Here is a 20,832-nt window from a genome sequence, read left to right as displayed (position 1 = left end):
AGTATGAAGAAAAACCTTAAAAGTTGCAAGGGAAGATAGGAATAAGCGAGGAGTATAACACATGACGGAAAGGAAATAAGGAAGCAAAGTAAAGTGCAAGGAGAGGATCAGAGGCAGAGGACAACAGGGAGAGAGATTGCATTAGCTCATCGTCCCACTGGGCTTAGCTGTGCTCTGAGGTTGACAGTCATGAGAGCTCCTGTCCTTCACCCTTCCTATGTGCTTGTAGCATTATCTCCTACTTACCATAGTGGGCCAAGCTTTCAGCGCTGGCAGTCCTTTTACTTGCTTCAGAAATAATATAGGACGTGTGCTGTAATTCCTGTCATGGGCGTGGCTAAGATTTGCTTTTGCAATTCATCATGTATATCTATTATTTGGGTAGTATTAGTGTATAAATAGGGAACGGGTTAGGGTTAATGCAAACCTGGATTTCTTTGGTTTCAGTGACAATAGTACCGAAAAAGACGGTGAACAAGAGTTTTCTTCAAATAAAAGTGTTACCCAATGATGACCCACATGGAAAATATGGATCCTAAAATCTATTCCTGTGGAGGACCCTATTTCATCTCAGTCTATACAATACTTACACCTGTTTCATTCAAACCATTGCGTACACAAGATTTGTGCATTTCTTTTTTTTTGCAACAATGAGCGTATGAACACAAATGTGTTTTTGAAACAGCCTTTTTCCAAAAAAGGCTGTTTCCAATTATGTTAATATTTATATAGCTTGACAGTTGCACATTAAGGTTTCTGCTCTGTGCTTTTCTAATTTCCACACCACAATAAAACATTAAGCCAACTACCGTATATATTTACACTGGGACTATCCAACAGACTATTCAAACAACCTAATTAGTTTGCACCAGCTATAGACCATTAAATTAACTGGGAAAAGCTAAATTTCACATAATTGTATTCTCTTTTTCCATGGATGTACATATTACAATTCTGACTGAAAGGTTGGCATTAGGGAGTGCTTCCCAAATGTATTTAGGTCCTGAAAAAAAGTTGCAGTTTTAGTATACTTTGTTAGGCTGATGGCAGCTGTTAAAGATATGCATGGGGTCATATAATTAGCAATATAGGCTCAACAATTACATGAAACAAATGAACTACAATAATTATCCATTTTATCAGTTACGCCTTGATGCAAATCTCCTGAATCAACAAATTCCAATGGTTTGAGATCTAGTATCATGTTCAATAAACCCCTCCAGAGGTTATACAAGCTTTGTGATATGGTTAGTTTTCCACCTGAAAGTAACAATTAGAATCTGAATATGATGTAGGCCGTAATGAGGTTGGATAACGTAATAATGTAATAATGGGGTTGGACATGGTCAGCAAGGTCAGGTAGGATGTGCCATCTAAATTAAGCTCAGTTGCTAAGGGGCTCAAAGTGTGGAACAATAAATAAATAATTAAAGCGAACACACCATTGCACTGTTACCACCATCCTGAAATGTTTATATAAGGCAGGGTGGATTCTCGCTGTCATGCCATAATCTGATTTTGGATAAGTCTACAGATTACTGAGACGCTTGATTAAAAATGGTCTGAATATAAATAAAAAATAAATGAATAACCTAAATTAAATAATAATAATATTTTTTTGCTTTTGTTTGTCTTTATAGGTTTTATGGTGAATTCATGGTGTAATTGGAGCCTATTTTTTTTTTATTATTTGCTCAATAATAAATGTTTTGGGAACTATGATTTGAAGACAGATTATCATTCTATGTAGCTACATATATAAACTAATGGAATAAAACAACTTAGTAACACAGAAAAGCATGTAACAGACATGCCGGTCCACTGTGTGTATGTGATGCTTTACCCCTCTTAAGCATGAGATGGACACGCATGCCGAAGTTGAAGCAGTACCAGCAGAGAGAAATTATAAAGCAAGTTGCTAGTGACCAAGGCAAGTATCAAATACATCCCAGGGTCCCTCTATGGCAGAAACAATAAAGCTTTCTTTTGAAACGCTGCTCACCTGCTCAACACATTTTAAAATATTAATCTAACTGTAAAACGAAATGTGGTGGGTGCACTAGTTGTGCACTAGGTGCGCAATCCCAGTATTATCACAATTCAGTCAAAGTGGTGTAATTCCAGGCATGTTCTTGTGAAGGAATGCTTTTTTTGCCTGAATATTGAAGAGTTAGTTGGTGTAATGTGTCTATTACTTGCTGAGGGAATTTATCATTGCTCTTGCTGTTTGAATCCAGTTTAAATCAAATACTTTTTCGATTCCTCCTGCAGCTAACAGAGAGATCATTCACCTTACTCTGGCCGTGGAAAGTTAATGGATCCTGAGAACCTTCTGCACCAGTTACTGGACATGCAATTGAACACTTTCTCTAACATCTGTTTTCAGTCTGCTAGAAGGACAGGAAATCTTTACCATTTCATACCACTTAAATATATTTTAAATTTAAGCTCATTGCAGATTTATTTATTTTCTCACTGTTTTCACATTTTTGTATTGTGAACTTGATTGAACTGCTTTGATTAGTGCTTTTGAAAAATACAAGTGTTGTGGGGTCCCAGGAGACCCCAGTCAAAAGCATCCAATTCTGCCTATGCAGTTTAAATAAATTAAACTATGTTTTCAGTTAATGTTTGCCATGGGCCCTAAATTAAAGAATCATACACCATCAAGAGGGGTAGTGTCCTCTGTCAGTCATTTTAATGAAGAACGACTTCATTGCTGCATTTATCATCTGGTGCTTTTGCTGGGAACTTCCCAAACTGGAAGTTATCAGAATGTTGGCAATGCTGTCAGATCTCCCTGGGACATGTGGGGTTAGCCATGCCAGACATGAAAGGAGACTTGATATTGCTACATTACAAGTCCCAATCTGAGCAGAAATGGCCCTCCTTCCTCACTCCCTTACCTATCTGCTGATGTGACTGTCCAGCGCTTGGCTGGAAAATCTACTAGAAAAAGGTAACATAGACAGGAGGGTAGCTACTGTTTGCTTCTCTTGTCACGTGCGATGATGCGCTGAGCATAGCAGGTAGTGTGCTATAACTCCCTGTATTTGGCTATAGCTGTTTTTTGTTTTCTCCAATGCAACTAAGAACTAAGATCTTTATTCACACAAAAGTCACACTTGTTCCCAGTGGGTGTTGGTCTCCACCAGGCCTGTTCTTTGTCAAAGTTTCTGTTCATAACTTATGGACAGAATTTCTAGGCATAGCCAAAGGGTCAGTAGTGTCAGGTTTTGGTGGGTTCAGGATCTCATCTTTGGTTTTTGCAGATTATGTACAATACAATACAATATATTTTATTGTCCCCTCAGGGACATCACATCAGCAGATAGAGGATTCTTCACTCCCAGGAGGGTCATTTCTGCTCACATTGGGCTACTGGTTCTCTTAGCTTCATTAGGCAGTGACCTCCAGCTTGCATTGGGTTGGTTTGGAGCTGAGTGAAAGCAGCTGGGATGAGAATTAGCCTAAGGCCATGATTCTCAGGTGGAAAAAGCTGAAGTGCCCACTCTGGGTCAGGGATAAGATGCTGCCCCAAGTGAAGGAGTTTAAGTATCTTGGGTGCTCATGAGTGAGGGAAGAGTAGAGCAGAAGACTGACAGACAGACTGGTGCCGATGCTGTACTGGTTTTTTGTGGTGAACAGAGATTCGATCTCCGCCCTCACCTATGGTCACTGTTATGACCCAGGTCATTGTTGCCGTGTGGTGCTGTTACTCACCACACCAGGCGGGGCATTGTTTGTACTCTGTGATTGGCAGCCCCCTCCTACTTCCTGTTGCCAGTGAGCTGCGTTTGGCCCCTTCGTGCCATGTGACTGAGTTTTCTGATGAGAAGAACTAGGCTGCAGTGAAAATAGTGTAGCGAGACTTCTATCTGGACATGGTAGCTGTGGGGGTGGGAAGCTGCTTCTTTTAGAACCTTTTTCTGGTAGGGAGACCAGTAAGAGGCTTGCATTTTCTTTTGGGGTTGTCTCACTATAGGGTAAGTCAGTTCGGATTAATTTCTAGTGTGTTTTTTTTGTTGTTTTGGCCATGCCCACCCTGACGCTCACTACCTGTCGAGTTAATAAAACGACTAGTCATTGTAAAGCTGTGGGATTTACTTCTTTGCTGTCTTTTTGTTTTCCCTTGTGTTGCACTCCAGCCCCCTAGGATGGTGTGTAACAGTCAGCTGTGGGTAGTGACTGAAACCTATTAATCCATTATTTATCCTAACATTAATTGTAAACTATAAACCTGTGTTACTCATAATGAGAATAATTCCAAATACAGGAAGGAAATGACCATTTTATTGCATGCAACTTAATTAACATTAATCACATTATTACTATCCAGCTGATATACTGGTGGGGCCAATATATCAGCAAAAAGTTAAAGTAAAAAAGAGATGGGAGAAACAACCTTCAACTATGCTATGACCTTTGATGTTGCATAATATGTCTACCAGACATTTCTCTGCAGTTTACCTGTTAGCAACACATTTTGAACATCAGAAGGACACAAACCAGTTGATTCCAGAAAAGTTGTGCAGAATAATCTATGCAGTTGCTGTCACGGGACCGAGTGGTCTGAACTCAGGTGCAGAAACCCAGAGCAGAGCCAGCAGATGGTTTGACAATATTTTATTAGGCTTAAGCGCTAGAAACGTAGCAAGGACAGAAAAAAGACTGTGGCATGGCCTGGGAAACGTGGCTAGGGCGAGGGAACAGGGCCTGAGATGCAGAGTGGAGCTGAGCAGGGAACAACCACACTGAAGAGAGAAGACGGTGGAGTTAGTGGAGGTGGCTTTGAAGTGGTAAGTATAGCAATTCTTATTTGCAGTAGGGGACACAGAGTGTTGAGAGGGGAGTGACGAGAATCCAGGGGAGCTGAGTGGCATTGCAAGGCTGACCTGAGATCCGGGGTCTTCAGATAGAGTGTGAGGGCAGGCAGGTGAGGCACAGAGTGATTTTCAAAATGATTGCTTGGTATCCTGAGTCCAGAGGTAGAGCGTGAGCCAAGATGAATCCAGCAACTACAGCACAAGAAAGTCTTGTTAACAAGCTAAATCAGAGAGAACTTTAAGCATAAGGGCCTGTTACCAACATTTGTTGATGACGAACTGGCGGTGGCCTAAATCCCTCTGGCTTGATTGCCTGCAATTGGCTCCAGGTGTGCAGGAGCTGGAGGAGGTGGCCCTGCCCAGGGGCGGATCCCAGGTAGGTTCCGGTTGCCTTATGGAAATTCCAGCCACCCACCGCAGACCGTGACAGTTGCAGCTCCCAGTACTGATTTCTGTGTACATAAATTGTCACTGTTTACTTGAACAAAGAAAGTTCAGTTAATTAATATTTGAGCTGGGAATGTGTTCAGTCTCTCTGTAAAAACAAATATTAAATTATACTGATCACTCCTAAAATGTAAGTTTTAGCTGCTTGTGTTTATTTGTATGCTTTTCTTTCCTTTCTCTGTTTGATATTGGTACCCTTCAAACGAGACCTGCCATGTTGCATTACTTTAACCAAAACACGAAACCTACAAGCGTCAAAGTTCAGGGAGAAAAACTGACAACACAGACAAATCAAAACAGAAGACCGTTAATTAATTGCTTGAAACATGTTTGTTTGCCTGCAGAAGCAGCAGCTGTGTGCTCTTCCATTAAGCCCTGAAAAAATAAATTGTTAAAAACGGCAACATGTAACTCAAAATGCTAATTTATACACATTGTCCAAATGTGTGTTGCATTACATAAATTGTATAAAGACAGCAGATTACTTCAATAATTATTTACATTTTTTGTAAATTATTGTGAGTCGAAACATATATGTATATACATCAGCCACATGCACATTTTCTAATTATGATTTACTTTGTCTGAGATAAGTTCTAATGATTGATGTGAATATCTAGCCTTTAGTTTAGAAACAGTGAATGTGTTGCAATGTTCCCTCTAATTTTTCATGTGTCTGAGCGAACACACAAACTCCCTGAGCAGTCCCACTGTGAGCGACATCAGACGAGTTTACATGCAGTAGCGGTTTTTGATATGGGCGACACGGGCGGTGGCTATATTGTATTTAGATAGAAGCTAGTGAGCTAACTCCCTGCTAACTTCTTACTCCGTTAAATGTCATAAATTCCGTTTTCATGGATGCCTGGATGTTAAACTCAATTGTTACACCTTGTAGAGCAGAACGCTGATCATTTTATTAAAGATGAAAGACTTTAGACAGTTTTTCAACTCTCAGCAATGCCATAGTGATCGTTTGATATATGGACCTGCAGCGGAGTTTAGGTCCAGACACGGCTAGTGACGTCAGACTGAACAACCGGATGGTTGTACACATTGTCATCAACTTTGCTTCACTAAAACACCGGGGTCGGCACATAAGGACGCTGTCATAGCCTGTCAACGACGATGATTAGCTGCATATATACGAATTTGAATCGCATTGTTGGCTGGACTATGGGATAAGGTGGCATCGTTCTAATCCCATACGGGAGCAGCCAGTCACTTACTAAAACTGCAAAACAGAATTGTTAAAGTATTAATTTCAATGCAACGCAGATTTTCTGTGCGCAGAGACCGTGCCAGCAGTGCGCAATTGCGCACGTGCGCAGTTTACAGGGAACATTGATGTGTTGCTGTCTTTTTCTACTCCAGTTGATGAGTAGGTCCGAGTAGGTTCAACTTTTTCGATCCAAACCCGACTTAAAGCAAGACATTCTTTGAGTGCTCTAGAAAATTTATACTCTACACGAGGCGGAGCCTTAAAAAACGCTGGCTTAGTCAGGGCATTTGCTTTTGTCCAAGGCTTCAAAATCCAAGACTTGTCTATAATTTATTCAGCTGTTTTCACACAGAAAGTGATGATGCAATAGCTTATAGGAATATACCTGAAAAACATTAAATTAGACGAAAGAAGAATGTTTCTGCTTGTCAAAAATTTTTTACCTTCAGCAAAAGCTTTAAGCTCTAACTTACTTCTTGAACATCTATGCTAGAAGTAAAACACAAAGTGACCAGAAAGAAAATTTCCTTGTAGGATCAAAAAGATATTGACTGACTAGCTAATCTCAGAAGCTTTACTATTAAGGGGAGATATAAATAAATACAATTCATTCAACTCAGTTTTATTTATATAGCACCAAATCACAAAAGTTACCTTGAGGCACTTTATACTGTAAGGGAAAGACCCCACAATAAAACAGAGAAAACCCACCAATCATATAATCCGTTATGAGCAAGCAATGTGGTGACAATGGGAAGGAAAAACTCTGTTTTAATAGGTAGAAACTTCCAACAGAACCATGCTCAGGCAGAGGCAGCCATCTGCTGCGACTGCTTGGTGGTAATGGATGGAAAAGAGGACGAAGACACACTGTGCAAGAGAACCAGAGATGAATAAAAAATAATGACTGAGTGAAAGAAGTGAATGAAGAAGAAGAAGCACTTGGACCTAGACCTATTGCATCCTAACTAACTGAGGATTCAGGGTCACCTGGATCCACAGAAGGGGGGCCTGGCCCTCAGCACTAATAAATTATTATAATTTACTATTATATCAATTTAAAGTGATGACTTGAACTTTGCTACTGCCAAAAACAAAAAGTTATTGTGCTTTTTTTCTCTTCAAACCCAATATGCACAGGAAGTATTACGTTAACCTAACATCAATGCTTTCAATTCACATATCGCATTCTAAGCAGTACTGTTATGTCAAGTTTTAGAGCGGCGGTCCCCAACCTTTTTTGCGCCACGGACCGGTTTATGCCCGACAATATTTTCACGGACCGGCCTTTAAGGTGTCGCGGATAAATACAACAAAATAAAACTAGTACCGGTACTGAAAAAAAGAAGATTTATTCATAACACACGTGAAAAGACCCAAGAAAACCGAGTTAACGATAATAACGATAACAAAATAACGCTCAAAACCGATAAAAACCCTGAAAACCATACATTTCACACCCGAGCCTCAACTCTCGCGGCCCGGTACCAAACGACTCACGGACCGGTACCGGTCCGAGGCCCAGGGGTTGGGGACCGCTGTTTTAGAGTATTTACTGTATATGAAGTTACACTGGAGAACTGTGAATCTATTCTTTATGTAGAGATAGCGATTTCTCTTACGTGTGTTTTGAGGTGAGTAGGATTTTTTTTTAAAGTTCCATAATTCTCTTTGTCTCAAGTCAGACTAATTTGTCATGCCCCATGAAGCTTTGAATCGATTAAGACTATGACTATAGCCCCATAATCATAGTTTCATAGCAGAATCTGGCGATAAACAGATTGATAACACACAAAAGTCATATATCACATCAGCTGCACATTGCGTAAGCGAACAAATAAAAGATAAATGGGCCGGGGAGTGTGTGTGTTTGAGTATGGTGCTATGCATCCATTCTCAGGCCAGACCGTCTGACTCAGCCGCCTGTCAGCAGGACGAGGCAGATGGGAGACATAAAACGCTCCATGCCTTGACAAGGTAGTCTGTCAAAGTTAGGGAGAACAGTCACAGGGGTAATGTTTTGACAAGGCATTAAATGTCTCCTTCGCAGACGCCCTGTATGTCATTCTACTAGATTGATGTACAGATACAGATGGCTGTATAATGCATGCCTATGGAGATTCTGTATGCTCATGCCTTGGTTTTTGTTATTCTCTGACCCACATTTACTTCACATAGCTAATGACTGTTCCAAATCCAAATCTACTCTGACTCCTAAACACCTCAAAGTATTAGATAATTACTTATTTTATTTCTCATACGTCCTTTTATTTTCAACAATACATTTAAACTGCATCTTGCTTCATTTTTGTAATTTCCTCTGTACATTTCGATCGTGTCTTTGTAATATGGCCTGATTATTTGCCATTAGTTGTCTTTTTAGAGTTCACTGCACTAAACATTGTTGTGCAAGTCCGTAATTTGTTCCCTCTCCTCTTTCCTCCTGTTTTCTTTCACCCTACTCGACGGTGTTCCTCTCCTATACACAGGTATGTCAGAGTTCAGATATCTCAATTCAGGGTGAAACAATTATATCCAGTCTTTGCCACAGGCCATGCCCTGAGCTCCCACAGACCTTTTACCCCGCATCTGTCCATAATGATCTGTTTGGTTACCAGGTCTTTTTTTTCAGAATTCTTTTAAATGATTGGACACCACCTGGGGCAATGCCTGAAGTAATGTGATGCATTTTAGTGTGTGGTTGTTTACTTTCTACTGTAATGGTCTAGAATAGATAATTATTTACACTGCACAGAGCTCCTACAGAAACTAGACTTTGCTGCAGATGCTGTAGTTCTAAGATAAAAGTGCTTAGAAATAGGAAGCCATCGAAATTATGTTTGCATGCTTTGTTCACTTAAGCATTTTTACAAAGTATCAAAACATAAGATTTATGTTAACAAAGATCTGAGCTTTCATCCTTAGGAAGGTGGCCTTGTTGGTAACCTATGTGTGAAATGGATCCCTCAATACCCACAGAGTAGCGATCAGTGGAGAATGTAACATGCACATGTGAGAAGTAACAATATTGGCATGTAACTACAGGTACTGTGAAGTAAATGTGAAGTTGTAACTATAGTTAAGTTATTGAAGACAGCCATAAAGTGTCTCAGTAGGATCAAGCATCAGTATAACAGTTATCCAAGAGTGTGCACTGTGTTTGCTGCTTCAGGAAAGAAAATAAAGGCCCTTTTTATGCAATGTTCCAATGGTGTCTCATAGCAGAACACATTGTAAGACACTTTGGGACATACACAGACAATATCTAGGACAGCTCTTATTCATTGTGAATGGGACCCCATATTTCAGTTTGGTGCTGCATGCTGAGCTATAGAAACTGCAAAGGAACACACTGACATTACAGGGAAATTTGAGAAATGCTCAGTTTTATGCTGATGTTCTCTGGTACAATAACAAAAAGCCTGTTGCACTCATTGCAAAGCTCACACAGCAGAACCGGATTGTTTTGTGGAGTAATAAATATAAATCATCCAATAAAAAGCAAATCTGTACACACTCACATACCCATCTGTATAAAAAATTCAGAGCATTGCATTTTCTTGCAGTCAGACAAAATGCACTATAGTGACCTATCATCATCCTGTGAGCAAAGCTGTTAATTTGGCAAATCTTTTTTGGCAATGACATAAATGAACCAGCACAATTGTTTGTGAATACACTCTGCAAAAATGCAATATAAATATATGTTGTAGTAATTTACATAATATACATAACTGGTTTTAGCAAGATAACTGTTGACCCATTTCTTCAGAATATGCTATGTATGACTTAGACTGCTGTCACTGAATCTGTTGTTCATTCTCCTGCTTCATATTCATAAAACAGCTAAGTATTTTGGCCATGGGGGGAATGTTTTCCTTCACTGTCAATCTCTTGAAAGGACATTCTCAAGTTTTCTCTTGATAGCACTCAGGGAGTCAAGACAGACTGTGTAATCATTTGATTACTTGTTTCATCTTTAAGAGTGTGCATGTACATGTGCTTCCATGTAAAGCTGTTCCACTGCATTTCACTGAGGGACTGCAAAATCAGAGTGCACACACAACACAAGAATGGTGTCTGAAATCAGACCGCATGCTGATTTTTCCAATATTAACATTTCCCTCCTGAGCAAGAGCTTTAAATTCAGCTTTTCAAATGTCACCATGTTAACTGGCGTCATGCTAGCGAGTAGTGAGCTTCACATTTTAAAGTATTAGAGTATAAAACCCCACGAAATGTCAGTATTTCTGATCAGTGAAATTGATGTCTTTGCTTATGGTTTTGTGACCTGTAATCTCTCTTTGACTACACCCTAAAAAATTATTCAGGGGCTTAGTAAATATCATTATAATTCTAAGTTAGATGACCTTGATTAAATCTTTGAAAATCACAAAAGTGTTATCTTGAGTTGAAAATACTGAAAAGAATGCTTAAATTTTCAACACCAGTTTTTGAGTTGAACTGAGCTCTTTTGTTCAAGTTTATTTAAAAGAAAAAATTCTGTATTTGAAACACAGGGTGCATTATTTAAATCTACTCAATATATCTCATAGAAAGTACTCATAATAACTGAGACACTGGTATTCATACTTATCATTGTCTTTAACTTTAATTATTAATGGTTCAAAAATCAATATAATTTTGTCCCCCAATACTAACTTAAAACTTTGAGTAAGACTAATGACCTTTGGCATGTACCACACGCGAGGAGCATGGCCTCATGGGAGATTTTCTGCACGTTGAACGAGACAGACACACATCCACTGCAGACTTGGTAACGTTTTCAGGTAAGTGACCAATTCTTACATTAGCTGTCTTTATCCACACCGTTCTTTTATAACATGTTCTGAAGAAAGCGTTTGTCATGGTGGCTCACTTTTCGCAGCGTGTTTGTGCACGTTAATTTAAGTTTTCAACCCGTCTTCCAGTCAAGGCGGCGGGAAACCGCACCCTTTTATCCTTTTACGTTCTGAGTCGCTATCTGCGTTCCGGGTAATTTGACCGGAATGTCCCGGTACCAGCGACCTGACCGTTTAATTGGGGGCATTTTAGGAACCACGTGAAAGCAGGTGTGCTCAGACATTTCTAGAAAATGGCCCTGTTGAGTCGCGGTGCGGGAGCTGCGGTAGTCACGCGGCCTGACTCACTCTGTCAGGTTGTTCAGGAGGAGATGAACAGACGTCATCAATGGCTTTGGTAACTAAGAAGACCTGCCCGCGGAACAGTTCATAGCAGCAACCATGCTGCTTAGCTTTCTTGTTCTATGTCTTTCAGAGCATATAAGACGCTGCTTTCAGCTTTGTCCCGAACAGGGCCAGTTTTTGAGAGAACGCTGACAGGACCGCCCGGGTCAGCAGATTACCTCATCCAGGGCCGGTCCAAAGTACTATGGGGCCTTAAGTAAATTTAGACTGGGGGCCCTACTTCCTTTCAGATCCCAGAAAATAATGAAAAAAAAAAGCTTTGGTCCTTTTGGTCAAGCCAAAAGTACCATCATTTCCAGTATAGTTAGTATATAGTTAGTATAGTATAGTTCCAGAAACACTCAGTTTATTTAAATCCAGGTTGAAGACTCACCTATTCTCTGCTGCATTTGAATAAAGCACCAAATCCACACTTTTAAGCTTAAATTTCAAAACTTACATTTAACTACTGATTTTATCTACTGTTGTGATTTTATGTTTTGATTTTATATACTGTTTTGTTTGTTAGTTAGTTTGTTTGCTTGCTTTAATCAATTTTAAATCATGCTTTTTATTTGTTTTTGTTTCTCTGTAAAGCACTTTGAATCACCTTGTTGTTGAATTGTGCTATACAAATAAATTTGCCTTGCCTTGCCTAGTTACTCCCAATTTACATAAATAAATGTTTATTTCAATCCAAGCTAAACTTTCTTATAAGAGATTGGTGTTATGGCAGATTACTCAGTGACATGTTTTGTAATGATAAAGTTTTGATTTGTATTTTTTCAGCACCATCTTCACCACCAGGAAAAAAATCTGCATCAACTACAAAGTAAAGCAGGTAATTTTACTCAGAGGACTTGATGTGTTAAATTTTGGAAGGATATGATATTGTTTTATACAAGCTGAGTAGTGGATGGTGATACCACCTAAATATTTATACTGGTTTTGTGGTGGGTTATTTTAGTCATACAAATGCCAAATCTAAATTTTGAGAATTTTTCAGTTCGGTAAATATATTGATGAGTTCATGGCCTGTCATCCAGTGTCACCATGAGTATAGGCGCAGCCCTTTAAGTGGGTATTCCCCTTGTGCGCGCAGCACTGAAGTATTTTAGTCCATGCCCACCTGCTGTGTGGGCCTCACCCTGGTCTAGTATAAGTTACGGTGAGACCAGGAAATCGGCTCTACCGTTTTTCTTCAGCCAGCCAGAAGATGTCCAGCGAGACCATCCGTCTGTGTCCATCCTGCCAGACCGGCTACATCATGTCGTATGACCGACATGCCGTCTGCGTGGGCTGCCTCGGTCCTCACCATGCGGACCTTGCCCTCACACCTTAATCCTATTGCTGCTCCTGTTAGCTCCTCCCGCCAGAGGAAAAGCAGCGGAGGTCAGCCTTTTTCAAGGCTGATGCTGAGGAGGCGTTCCCACTAAGAGAGGCACTCGCTGGAAGAAGCCATCGAGTTCTTCGATGGTGGGCCGGAATTGGATGATTCCACCCACCGTGAGGAAAACGGCAGTGGTGGCAGCTCCACTGCCTCCCAGCTGGGCAGCCTGGTGACAGAAGGGTGGATGAGCCGACGCTCATCCACCCCTGGCCTTCACATGTCGGCAAGGACGCCGCTCCCAGTTGTTGGTGCGCTGCTCCTGGATCTGCCTGGCATCATCCAGGAGGCAGCTGGTGAGAAGGAACTTCCCGTCCCTCAGCCTGCTCCACCCCCATCTGATGATCGTGGCTCAAGAGTTGGGAGTTCGCCTTGTAATCGGAAGGTTGCCGGTTCGAGCCCCGGCTTGGACAGTCTCGGTCGTTGTGTCCTTGGGCAAGACACTTCACCCGTTGCCTACTGGTGGTGGTCAGAGGGCCCGGTGGCGCCAGTGTCCGGCAGCCTCGCCTCTGTCAGTGCGCCCCAGGGTGGCTGTGGCTACAATGTAGCTTGCCATCACCAGTGTGTGAATGTGTGTGTGAATGGGTGGATGACTGGATATGTAAAGCGCTTTGGGGTCCTTAGGGACTAGTAAAGCGCTATATAAATACAGGCCATGATCTGGCGGGAAGGTATGGCTCCACTCACTCTCGTTGCCCAGATCCCATCTGGCCTCAGTTCCCATCTGGCCTCAGTTCCCAGGGATGATGACCAACCTCTCTGAGGCAGCAGCAGAGCCAGCGAAGATTAGAGCGCCGGTCTCTACCTAGGGCTTCACAGAGGGCTTCACAGACCGGAGTTTTCCGCCTGTTCCCCCTCTGGAGCCGAGCCTCGCTTCAGTTTTCGGCACCAAAATGACCAAGGTCGTTGGACAGCGACCGGCCCATCCCGCCAAACTTGACCAGCTGATAGCAAGGTTCACTGATCGCGCACATCAATGCACTGTTCAGTCAGCTGCATTGACTAACAACACTGATTTGCTAGCGTTTGTCATCTCCAGGAAGGTGGAGGAAGCAGAGCTGCCAAAGGAGCTGAAAGGCTTTCTCTGTAAAGCCGCTGACACGATTCTGAATATGTGCGCCACTTCAGCGGTGTGTTCCTCTCGCATCGCTGCCTGGCAGACGATGGTTCAGAGGGCAACCTGGCTCCGCCTCTTCCCTCTAAGATTATACAATCTCACAGGGAAATAGTGCAAGCAATTCATAACATAAAATTTAGAAGCTTAGTGGAAGATAATACTTTATGTTGAGGGTTTAGTCTGCATACTGAACAACTCCACTTATATGGATTTATGTCTGGATGTGTAAATTAATCTTTTGCATGTTAGAAAATAAGGTCCAGGTTGCAAAAAATGGTAGATTTTTATTTTTTTATTTATTTTTTTTGATTGAATCAGAATTTTGGCCTTCAGATTTTTTGTCCTCTCCCATCCAGGTCAGTGCAGCGTTTCATAGGATCACGACCCTGAACCTTGAACCAAAGTTCATGTCATCGTTGGACTTGTATTCATCCAAACTCCTGTCCTTGTTTCAAGCCAAGAAAGGTGCTGCTGGACAACGCCACAGGGCACAGTTAAACCTTCTGCTTCAGGTAAGGAAGATTGCATTTTCTAACCACAAAAACGTTCCAACACAGCATTGAAGAGGCCCTTCCACTAAAAACGGCTTTTCTTAGGTTTCTGTTCAATATTTTAGCTCCACAGGTGTTCTTACCTTGATGGTGGGTGTGAAAACAGGTCAACAACAGAAAAAAAATAGTTATGTTTAAAGCTAGAAATGGTAAGTCATGTTTTAAATGTGCAAATTTTGCCTCAGTTGAGACTTCCTGTTTTACAGAGTGGAAATTCCATCGAGAAAAAACGAGAAGTCATCATCAGATGTTTCATTGACCATCTGGGAGAGGATCCAAGTGCCTTAATCAAAACCTTTGAGGTTGGTGCAATAAATCTGTTTTAGGAATATTAGTACCGTATTTCCCGGACTACAAAGCGCACCTGAATATTAGCCGCACAAGCTAAAATCAGGGGAAAATCCTGGTTTGTACATACATTAGCCGCACCTGACTAAAAGCCGCAGGTGTTTCAATGTTGACTTATCATATGTAAGAGAATATGCACAAAGGGAATTGTCAGGAAAGAGATGGCTGTTTGGAGACACACCCCTTTTATTAATATCTTGAAAAACAAGTTATGGGTACATATTTGCATAACTTTTTAGGTATATGTACAAGTAGCGGTAATTACAAGTAGGACACATGTACTGTGCTTCATAAATGAGTAACAAATGTAGTACATAACAATAACCTGCAGCACACCAGAAAAATAGATTCAGACTACCTTTTAGGCTCAGGTGCAGCGACACGGCTTTAACAAGAAGAAAAGTCAGTCATTCACCACCATCTTTCTGCGCACTAAAACCACCAAAGTCCTCTTCTCCAGTGTCGGAAACGAACAGGCTCAGGATGGCTTCGTCATCCACTCTCCGCTTCTCTCCTTCGTTGTCACTTTCAAAACCAAAGAAATCCTCATTGTCAGTGTCAGAGTCGAACACCCTCAGAAGGGCCGTGGCGGTGTCCTCCTCTCCATCATGCAACAGTCCAGCCCTTCAAATCCGTTGGTGATCGTGGATGTTTTCACACTTTTCCACGCTGTCAGAATCCACCGGTGGAATTGAGCACAACTTGCTTTTCGCAAGTTTATCACCGCTCGTCATCCACGCCTCCCGCTGAACGCGTAGCGCTACTTTGAAGTTTGTTTTTCGCGCTACTTGTACGGCACTGTGTTGCCTGGCGGATGGACATGTGACCAACATACCACTCTTGAACCCCGATACTGTGTGTCTGATCACATGCCCTTCCGCCAGGCAACAGCGGAACAAACAAAACAAATCTTACGATATGACAAAAATCATGGACAATCCAGAGAAAAGCCGCACCTGACTAAAAGCCGCAGGGTTCAAAGCTGGTGCAAAAAGTAGCGGCTTATAGCCCGACAATTACGGTAGTTTATTTTAGCTTGTGAGATCATAGAAAAGTTTTAAGATACTGTTCTAAAGAAAAAAAAACACTTCAAAGCATACAAAAGAATAGCATTTGCATTTGCTATTGCTATAAGATTTTGGAGCACAGTGTCTACATATTATGAGTACCGGTGATGTCATACAAATGAAACTTTTTGTTTCAATGTTTGGAAATATGTGAGCTTAAAACAGTTGTTTCTCTTTTTAAAGGACGGTGCTGATGCTGTCTTTGTTGAAGAGGCTTTGGCTGAGGAGGTGATGAAGATTTACCTGCTGCAGAATCAAGACAGGTCAGGCGAACCTACTGATGTGGGTATTGTTATTGAAGGCGTTACTGTTCTGGGCAAACTTGGGAATCTGAGCAAAGCCTGTTGCTATCTTTTGGGACTGTGCTATGCTCTGGATCTGAAATACCCCAAGAATTTCAAATGCACATTTGAAGCATTTCGAAAAGTGTTCATGGAGCTGGATCCAGGAAACCTTTCTGTCAAGGTTCAAAGACTGAAAAATGACCTCTGTTCATTGTAGACAAAATTTCACAGGGCTGTTCTTAAAGTGTTAGACTTGTTAAGTGACATGTAATGCTCATCAAAAGGTTCAGTTGCGACATTACATTGTTTTGACATTCCTGTTCATAAATAATGTTTGTACCATAAACTGTGTTTTTGTATTAACTTTCCAGATTCACATTAAGGTGTAAATGGTAGAGTATCATTATGGATGTTTTTTGGTCACTCTTTAGTTATAATCTTCCCAATTTTTTGGAATCAAAATAAGATGTTCAAAAACTATGTCACAGTGCAAATGGTTTTTTTTTCAGGATTTATATCTTTTTGGGATCTTAATTTTATTTTTGTCATTTGACCTTTTCTGAAAAGGTAAAGCACTGCGTTCACTTGAGCCACTTTTATTCTTTGTATGGCAGGTACATTTTTCTTGTTGTTAGCATCAATATGCCAGTTTTACAGAGTTTTATCAAGCATGCCAATTTGGATGCAATTTTATTATATAAGGCTGTTGTGACTGAAATTTTATCCAAGTTTTATCCACTGAATGTAGAACAGATTTCAGCTCACTGTGTTCAGAGAAGGAATCTGCTAAATGTGTGATTCACAAAAAAGCTGTTTAAAATAAATCATTGTGAACAATGTTGAATTGACGTGGTTCTTTTTTCCTGTGTGTGTGTGTGTGTGTGTGTGTGTGTGTGTGTGTGTGTGTGTATAAATAAAATAAACACTTAATTGTAATTAACGTTTTTGCTTAAATTAACTTAAAAATATTAAGTAAATTGCACCATTATTTAAAAACAAATAATTGTAATGGTGTAGGTTAAATGTGCCAAGCATTTCAGCATTTCCTAATTAATATTTTATGTAGTTTGAACTTTTGGTTACTGTTGTTTTAACTTAGATTTTCAATTGTATTTACTCAATTTTGTATGTTACTGTAACATCTTTAATTGTTCATAACAACTTATTCCATTTTAGTTGGATTTACTCAATTAATAAGGTGTATTTAAGAGATGTGATTGTTTTTGCATTTACTCATTATTTTTGAGTGTAAAAGTGTTGCACCAAAATATTTAAGTAATTATCAGTTTTAGTTCTTAGAGTGTAGTAGTATAGTAATGCAAAATAGGTGTTACCTCAATGTTGCTGCAAATGTAGTCACTACTCACCTCCTCTACACCCTTTTTCTGGTGACAGGCCTTGTCTGCATTACAGCTGAACAAATTGAATCTGCCAGTCAAACTGAAGCGCAACACTTATCTAATCCGACCTGTAATACAGGGCTATGCTCTATTGCCTTTGCATAACACCCTCTCCATGTTTGTAACCCCAGCCACCAAGGTATCACTAAAGTATTGTCATTTCACTTATTGTAAGTCAAGACCAGCTCTACCTCGTGCTTTCCCTGTGATTTCTGTGGTCCTTTTTGTTATTGTGTGGGACAGGCTACTCTCTAGGGTGCAAACACTAAAGTTCACATTACTCACATAATCACAAGCACTTAATATGTAAATATACACCTAGCCGTTCGCAGTGAACGGTGAGAAAAAGATACACGGAGTCACAGAGAATTCATCGTGGCACAGACTAACACATTTCTGCCTAAGTCAGCAAGGGAGATGTTAATGTTGCTGTGAGAATTAATGGAAGTATTGGCTTACAAACATTTGGTGATGCATTGCTATGGCTCCCAGCAACCAGCTACTCCTAGGTTGTTTTTCAAGTGCACAAGTCGCAAGGGAAGTACTTCCTGTTTTAATTAGGCACTGGATAAGCAAATACTAACTCAGATAAACTGTAGAATCTGTGGTCAGCTATTTCCTGTTTCACAAAAATAGAGCATTCAAATGTAAGTATTAATCATATTCATATATACAACATATAGAACCCAGGATAGGTTGTAATGCATGGCAGTGCACTGAGAGATGACAAGCTACTTTGTAGTGATCAATAAATAATGTGGGTTAAAGAGCGCCCAAAGCACTAGAATCCATATAATTCAATGCAATCCAATGACTAGAAGGTAAAACTCAACCTGTTAATTTTCCCATAATCATTTCAGAACAAACATTTTGTTTGATGTAAGAAAAGCATATTTTTCCTCAAAAACCTTTTATTGATATTTTATTATTTTATTTTGGCTCATACAAGTATAATTTACTGATCCACGGTGCCATCAGTGTATTGATATCAAACACACTGCTGACAGTTGCCGTTGTGATCAATATCCTGCTCTGTGGTCAGTATGTTGTCCAGTCCAAATGACTAAAATCAGAACTGAGTGAATTCAAATGAAAATAAGACGAGTCTATAAAGTAGTAGCAGATCCAGATTTGTCCTGTTGCTCTACAAAGTATGTTGCTTTTTGGATCACTTAATCCCAGAAAATTTACTTGCCATCAAATGTGCTCTCTTTAACCATCTGCAAGTTATATTTACAATATCATTTCATATAGCATACACCAAAATAAAAATATAGCTCAGAGTCATTAAGAGTCTGGCTCTATGTTGTTTTTGCTCTTCTTTTTTGGCCCGTTTTTATTTGCATAACTCACTGATGTACTGGAAACAAAAAAGCCACTTAATTTGTGAAACAGGATTTGGCCAGTTAGTTCCAAGAAGCGAGCAGTGTATTTAGCTGTGATCTTTTAAGACAGTAATGCTTGTATGAAACAAATCAACTCTCTCCGCTGTCCATTATTTTCACTCATTTAATCCATATGTCTCTATGTAAGACTAATGGTCAACAGCAGATGCTTACTATTGTATTTCTTTAAAGTTTTCCTGGTGAATCTGCAACATTTTTCTTTACTGGTTTACAGTGTTTCTAGAAGAGATGTACTAGATTCCCATCGTGTGAGAGTGCCCAGAGAATCTGGCTTGAGGTCTGCTTGAATGACTCAAATGAGTCAATGACTCATTGGCAGCTCACTAATAAATCAGCAGACACACAAGCTACAGTATACAGCATATATTTGGATATACTGCACAGACAATTAAACCATCCATTTTCTTCTGCTTCATCCAGTTCAGTTGTAGTGGGGCTGGAGCAAGCTGAAGCCCAGTTGTCAAAGGACAAGAGGTGGTGTACACCCTGGACTGGTCGCCAGTCTGTAGTAGGGCTAACCATTCATTCTCATATTCACACCTAGGGCCAATTTGGAATTGTTTAGGGCCAGTGTGTGTGTGTAAACCAGTTTAAAAATATTGCCCCTTAACTTGAAGGTTACAATGCCTATAGCAAATATGTGCTTGACATTGTACCTCAACCTAATACGACAATGTAAGCCGATCAATAATATATTTCAACATTATGCATGATTCTTCCCTGAAATCATGAATTCTGCACAGCCCTGTCCAAGCAAATTGTTTGCTTCTTTCTAACGATTCTATCTCCACCTTAGGCAATTTTCTTGGTGCGCCACACGCGAGAACGGTGTAATATTCCAAGATCTTTTTTTTTATGTCAACACTATACAGTTCACTGAGGATGGATATGCAAAATGATTTATTCAGTTCAGCACCATCCTTGTAGAACCCATGGCGATGGAAAGTGATAAAGGAGAGAGGAGAGCAAAATGCAGTCTTTTTAACCACCCAAGGTTAAAGCTATTTACACAATGTTATACAATGTAGCAGACCACTAAGCATAAAAAAGGAAAAATGACACCCTGAACTATGAATAGGATTTTTCTGTTTAATTATGATTATAGAAACATCCCAGACTTGAACTTTGCTCACTACTCTCTTGTGTATGCGTGTGGATTGTACTGCAAAGCTGCAATAATGCAAAGACAAAGTCTCTTTTCACGGGAGAGATGTCACACCAGAGGTGGGACCAAGTCATTGTTTTGCAAGTCTCAAGTAAGTCTCAAGTCTTTATCCTCAAGTCTCAAGTCAAGTCTCAAGTAATGTCAGGCAAGTCAGAGTCGAGTCTCAAGTCACTGGTGTAAAAGTCCGAGTCAAGTCACAAGTCTGAAACTTTGAATTTCAAGTCCTTTCGAGTCTTTAAAAAAAAAAAAGAAAAAAGAATGTTGCAGTTATGCTAAATGTAAATATTAGACCATGTAATTTTAAAATCTGTGTTTTTCTCAACACATGACAAAATAGTGAACTTAGAAAATATACACAAATTGTGAAATTGCACCTCTTTAAAATGCAGCTCAATTAAACCTAGCTCCAAGAATAATTTTCACCGA

The 20,832-nt window shown here is 40.2% G+C and overlaps 1 protein-coding gene across 1 annotated transcript; it reads left to right on the top strand.

Moving 5' to 3' along the window:
* Positions 1-11,198: 11,198 nt before the first annotated feature.
* LOC308385776 (uncharacterized protein) lies at positions 11,199-17,285 on the top strand. Its single transcript, XM_080864909.1, has 5 exons — positions 11,199-11,285; positions 12,471-12,522; positions 14,542-14,697; positions 14,943-15,038; positions 16,335-17,285. The coding sequence occupies exons 3-5, from the start codon at positions 14,593-14,595 to the stop codon at positions 16,650-16,652; spliced, it is 519 nt and encodes a 172-aa protein (XP_080721035.1). The 5' UTR covers positions 11,199-11,285; positions 12,471-12,522; positions 14,542-14,592; the 3' UTR covers positions 16,653-17,285.
* The last annotated feature ends 3,547 nt before the right edge of the window (positions 17,286-20,832 follow it).

The sequence above is a fragment of the Rhamphochromis sp. 'chilingali' genome, assembly GCF_963969265.1.
Source record: "Rhamphochromis sp. 'chilingali' genome assembly, chromosome: 2".
In the NCBI taxonomy this organism is placed as follows: Eukaryota; Metazoa; Chordata; class Actinopteri; order Cichliformes; family Cichlidae; genus Rhamphochromis; species Rhamphochromis sp. 'chilingali'.
The sequence above is the reverse complement of the archived record's forward strand: the minus strand, read 5'-3'. Positions and strand labels throughout refer to the sequence as shown.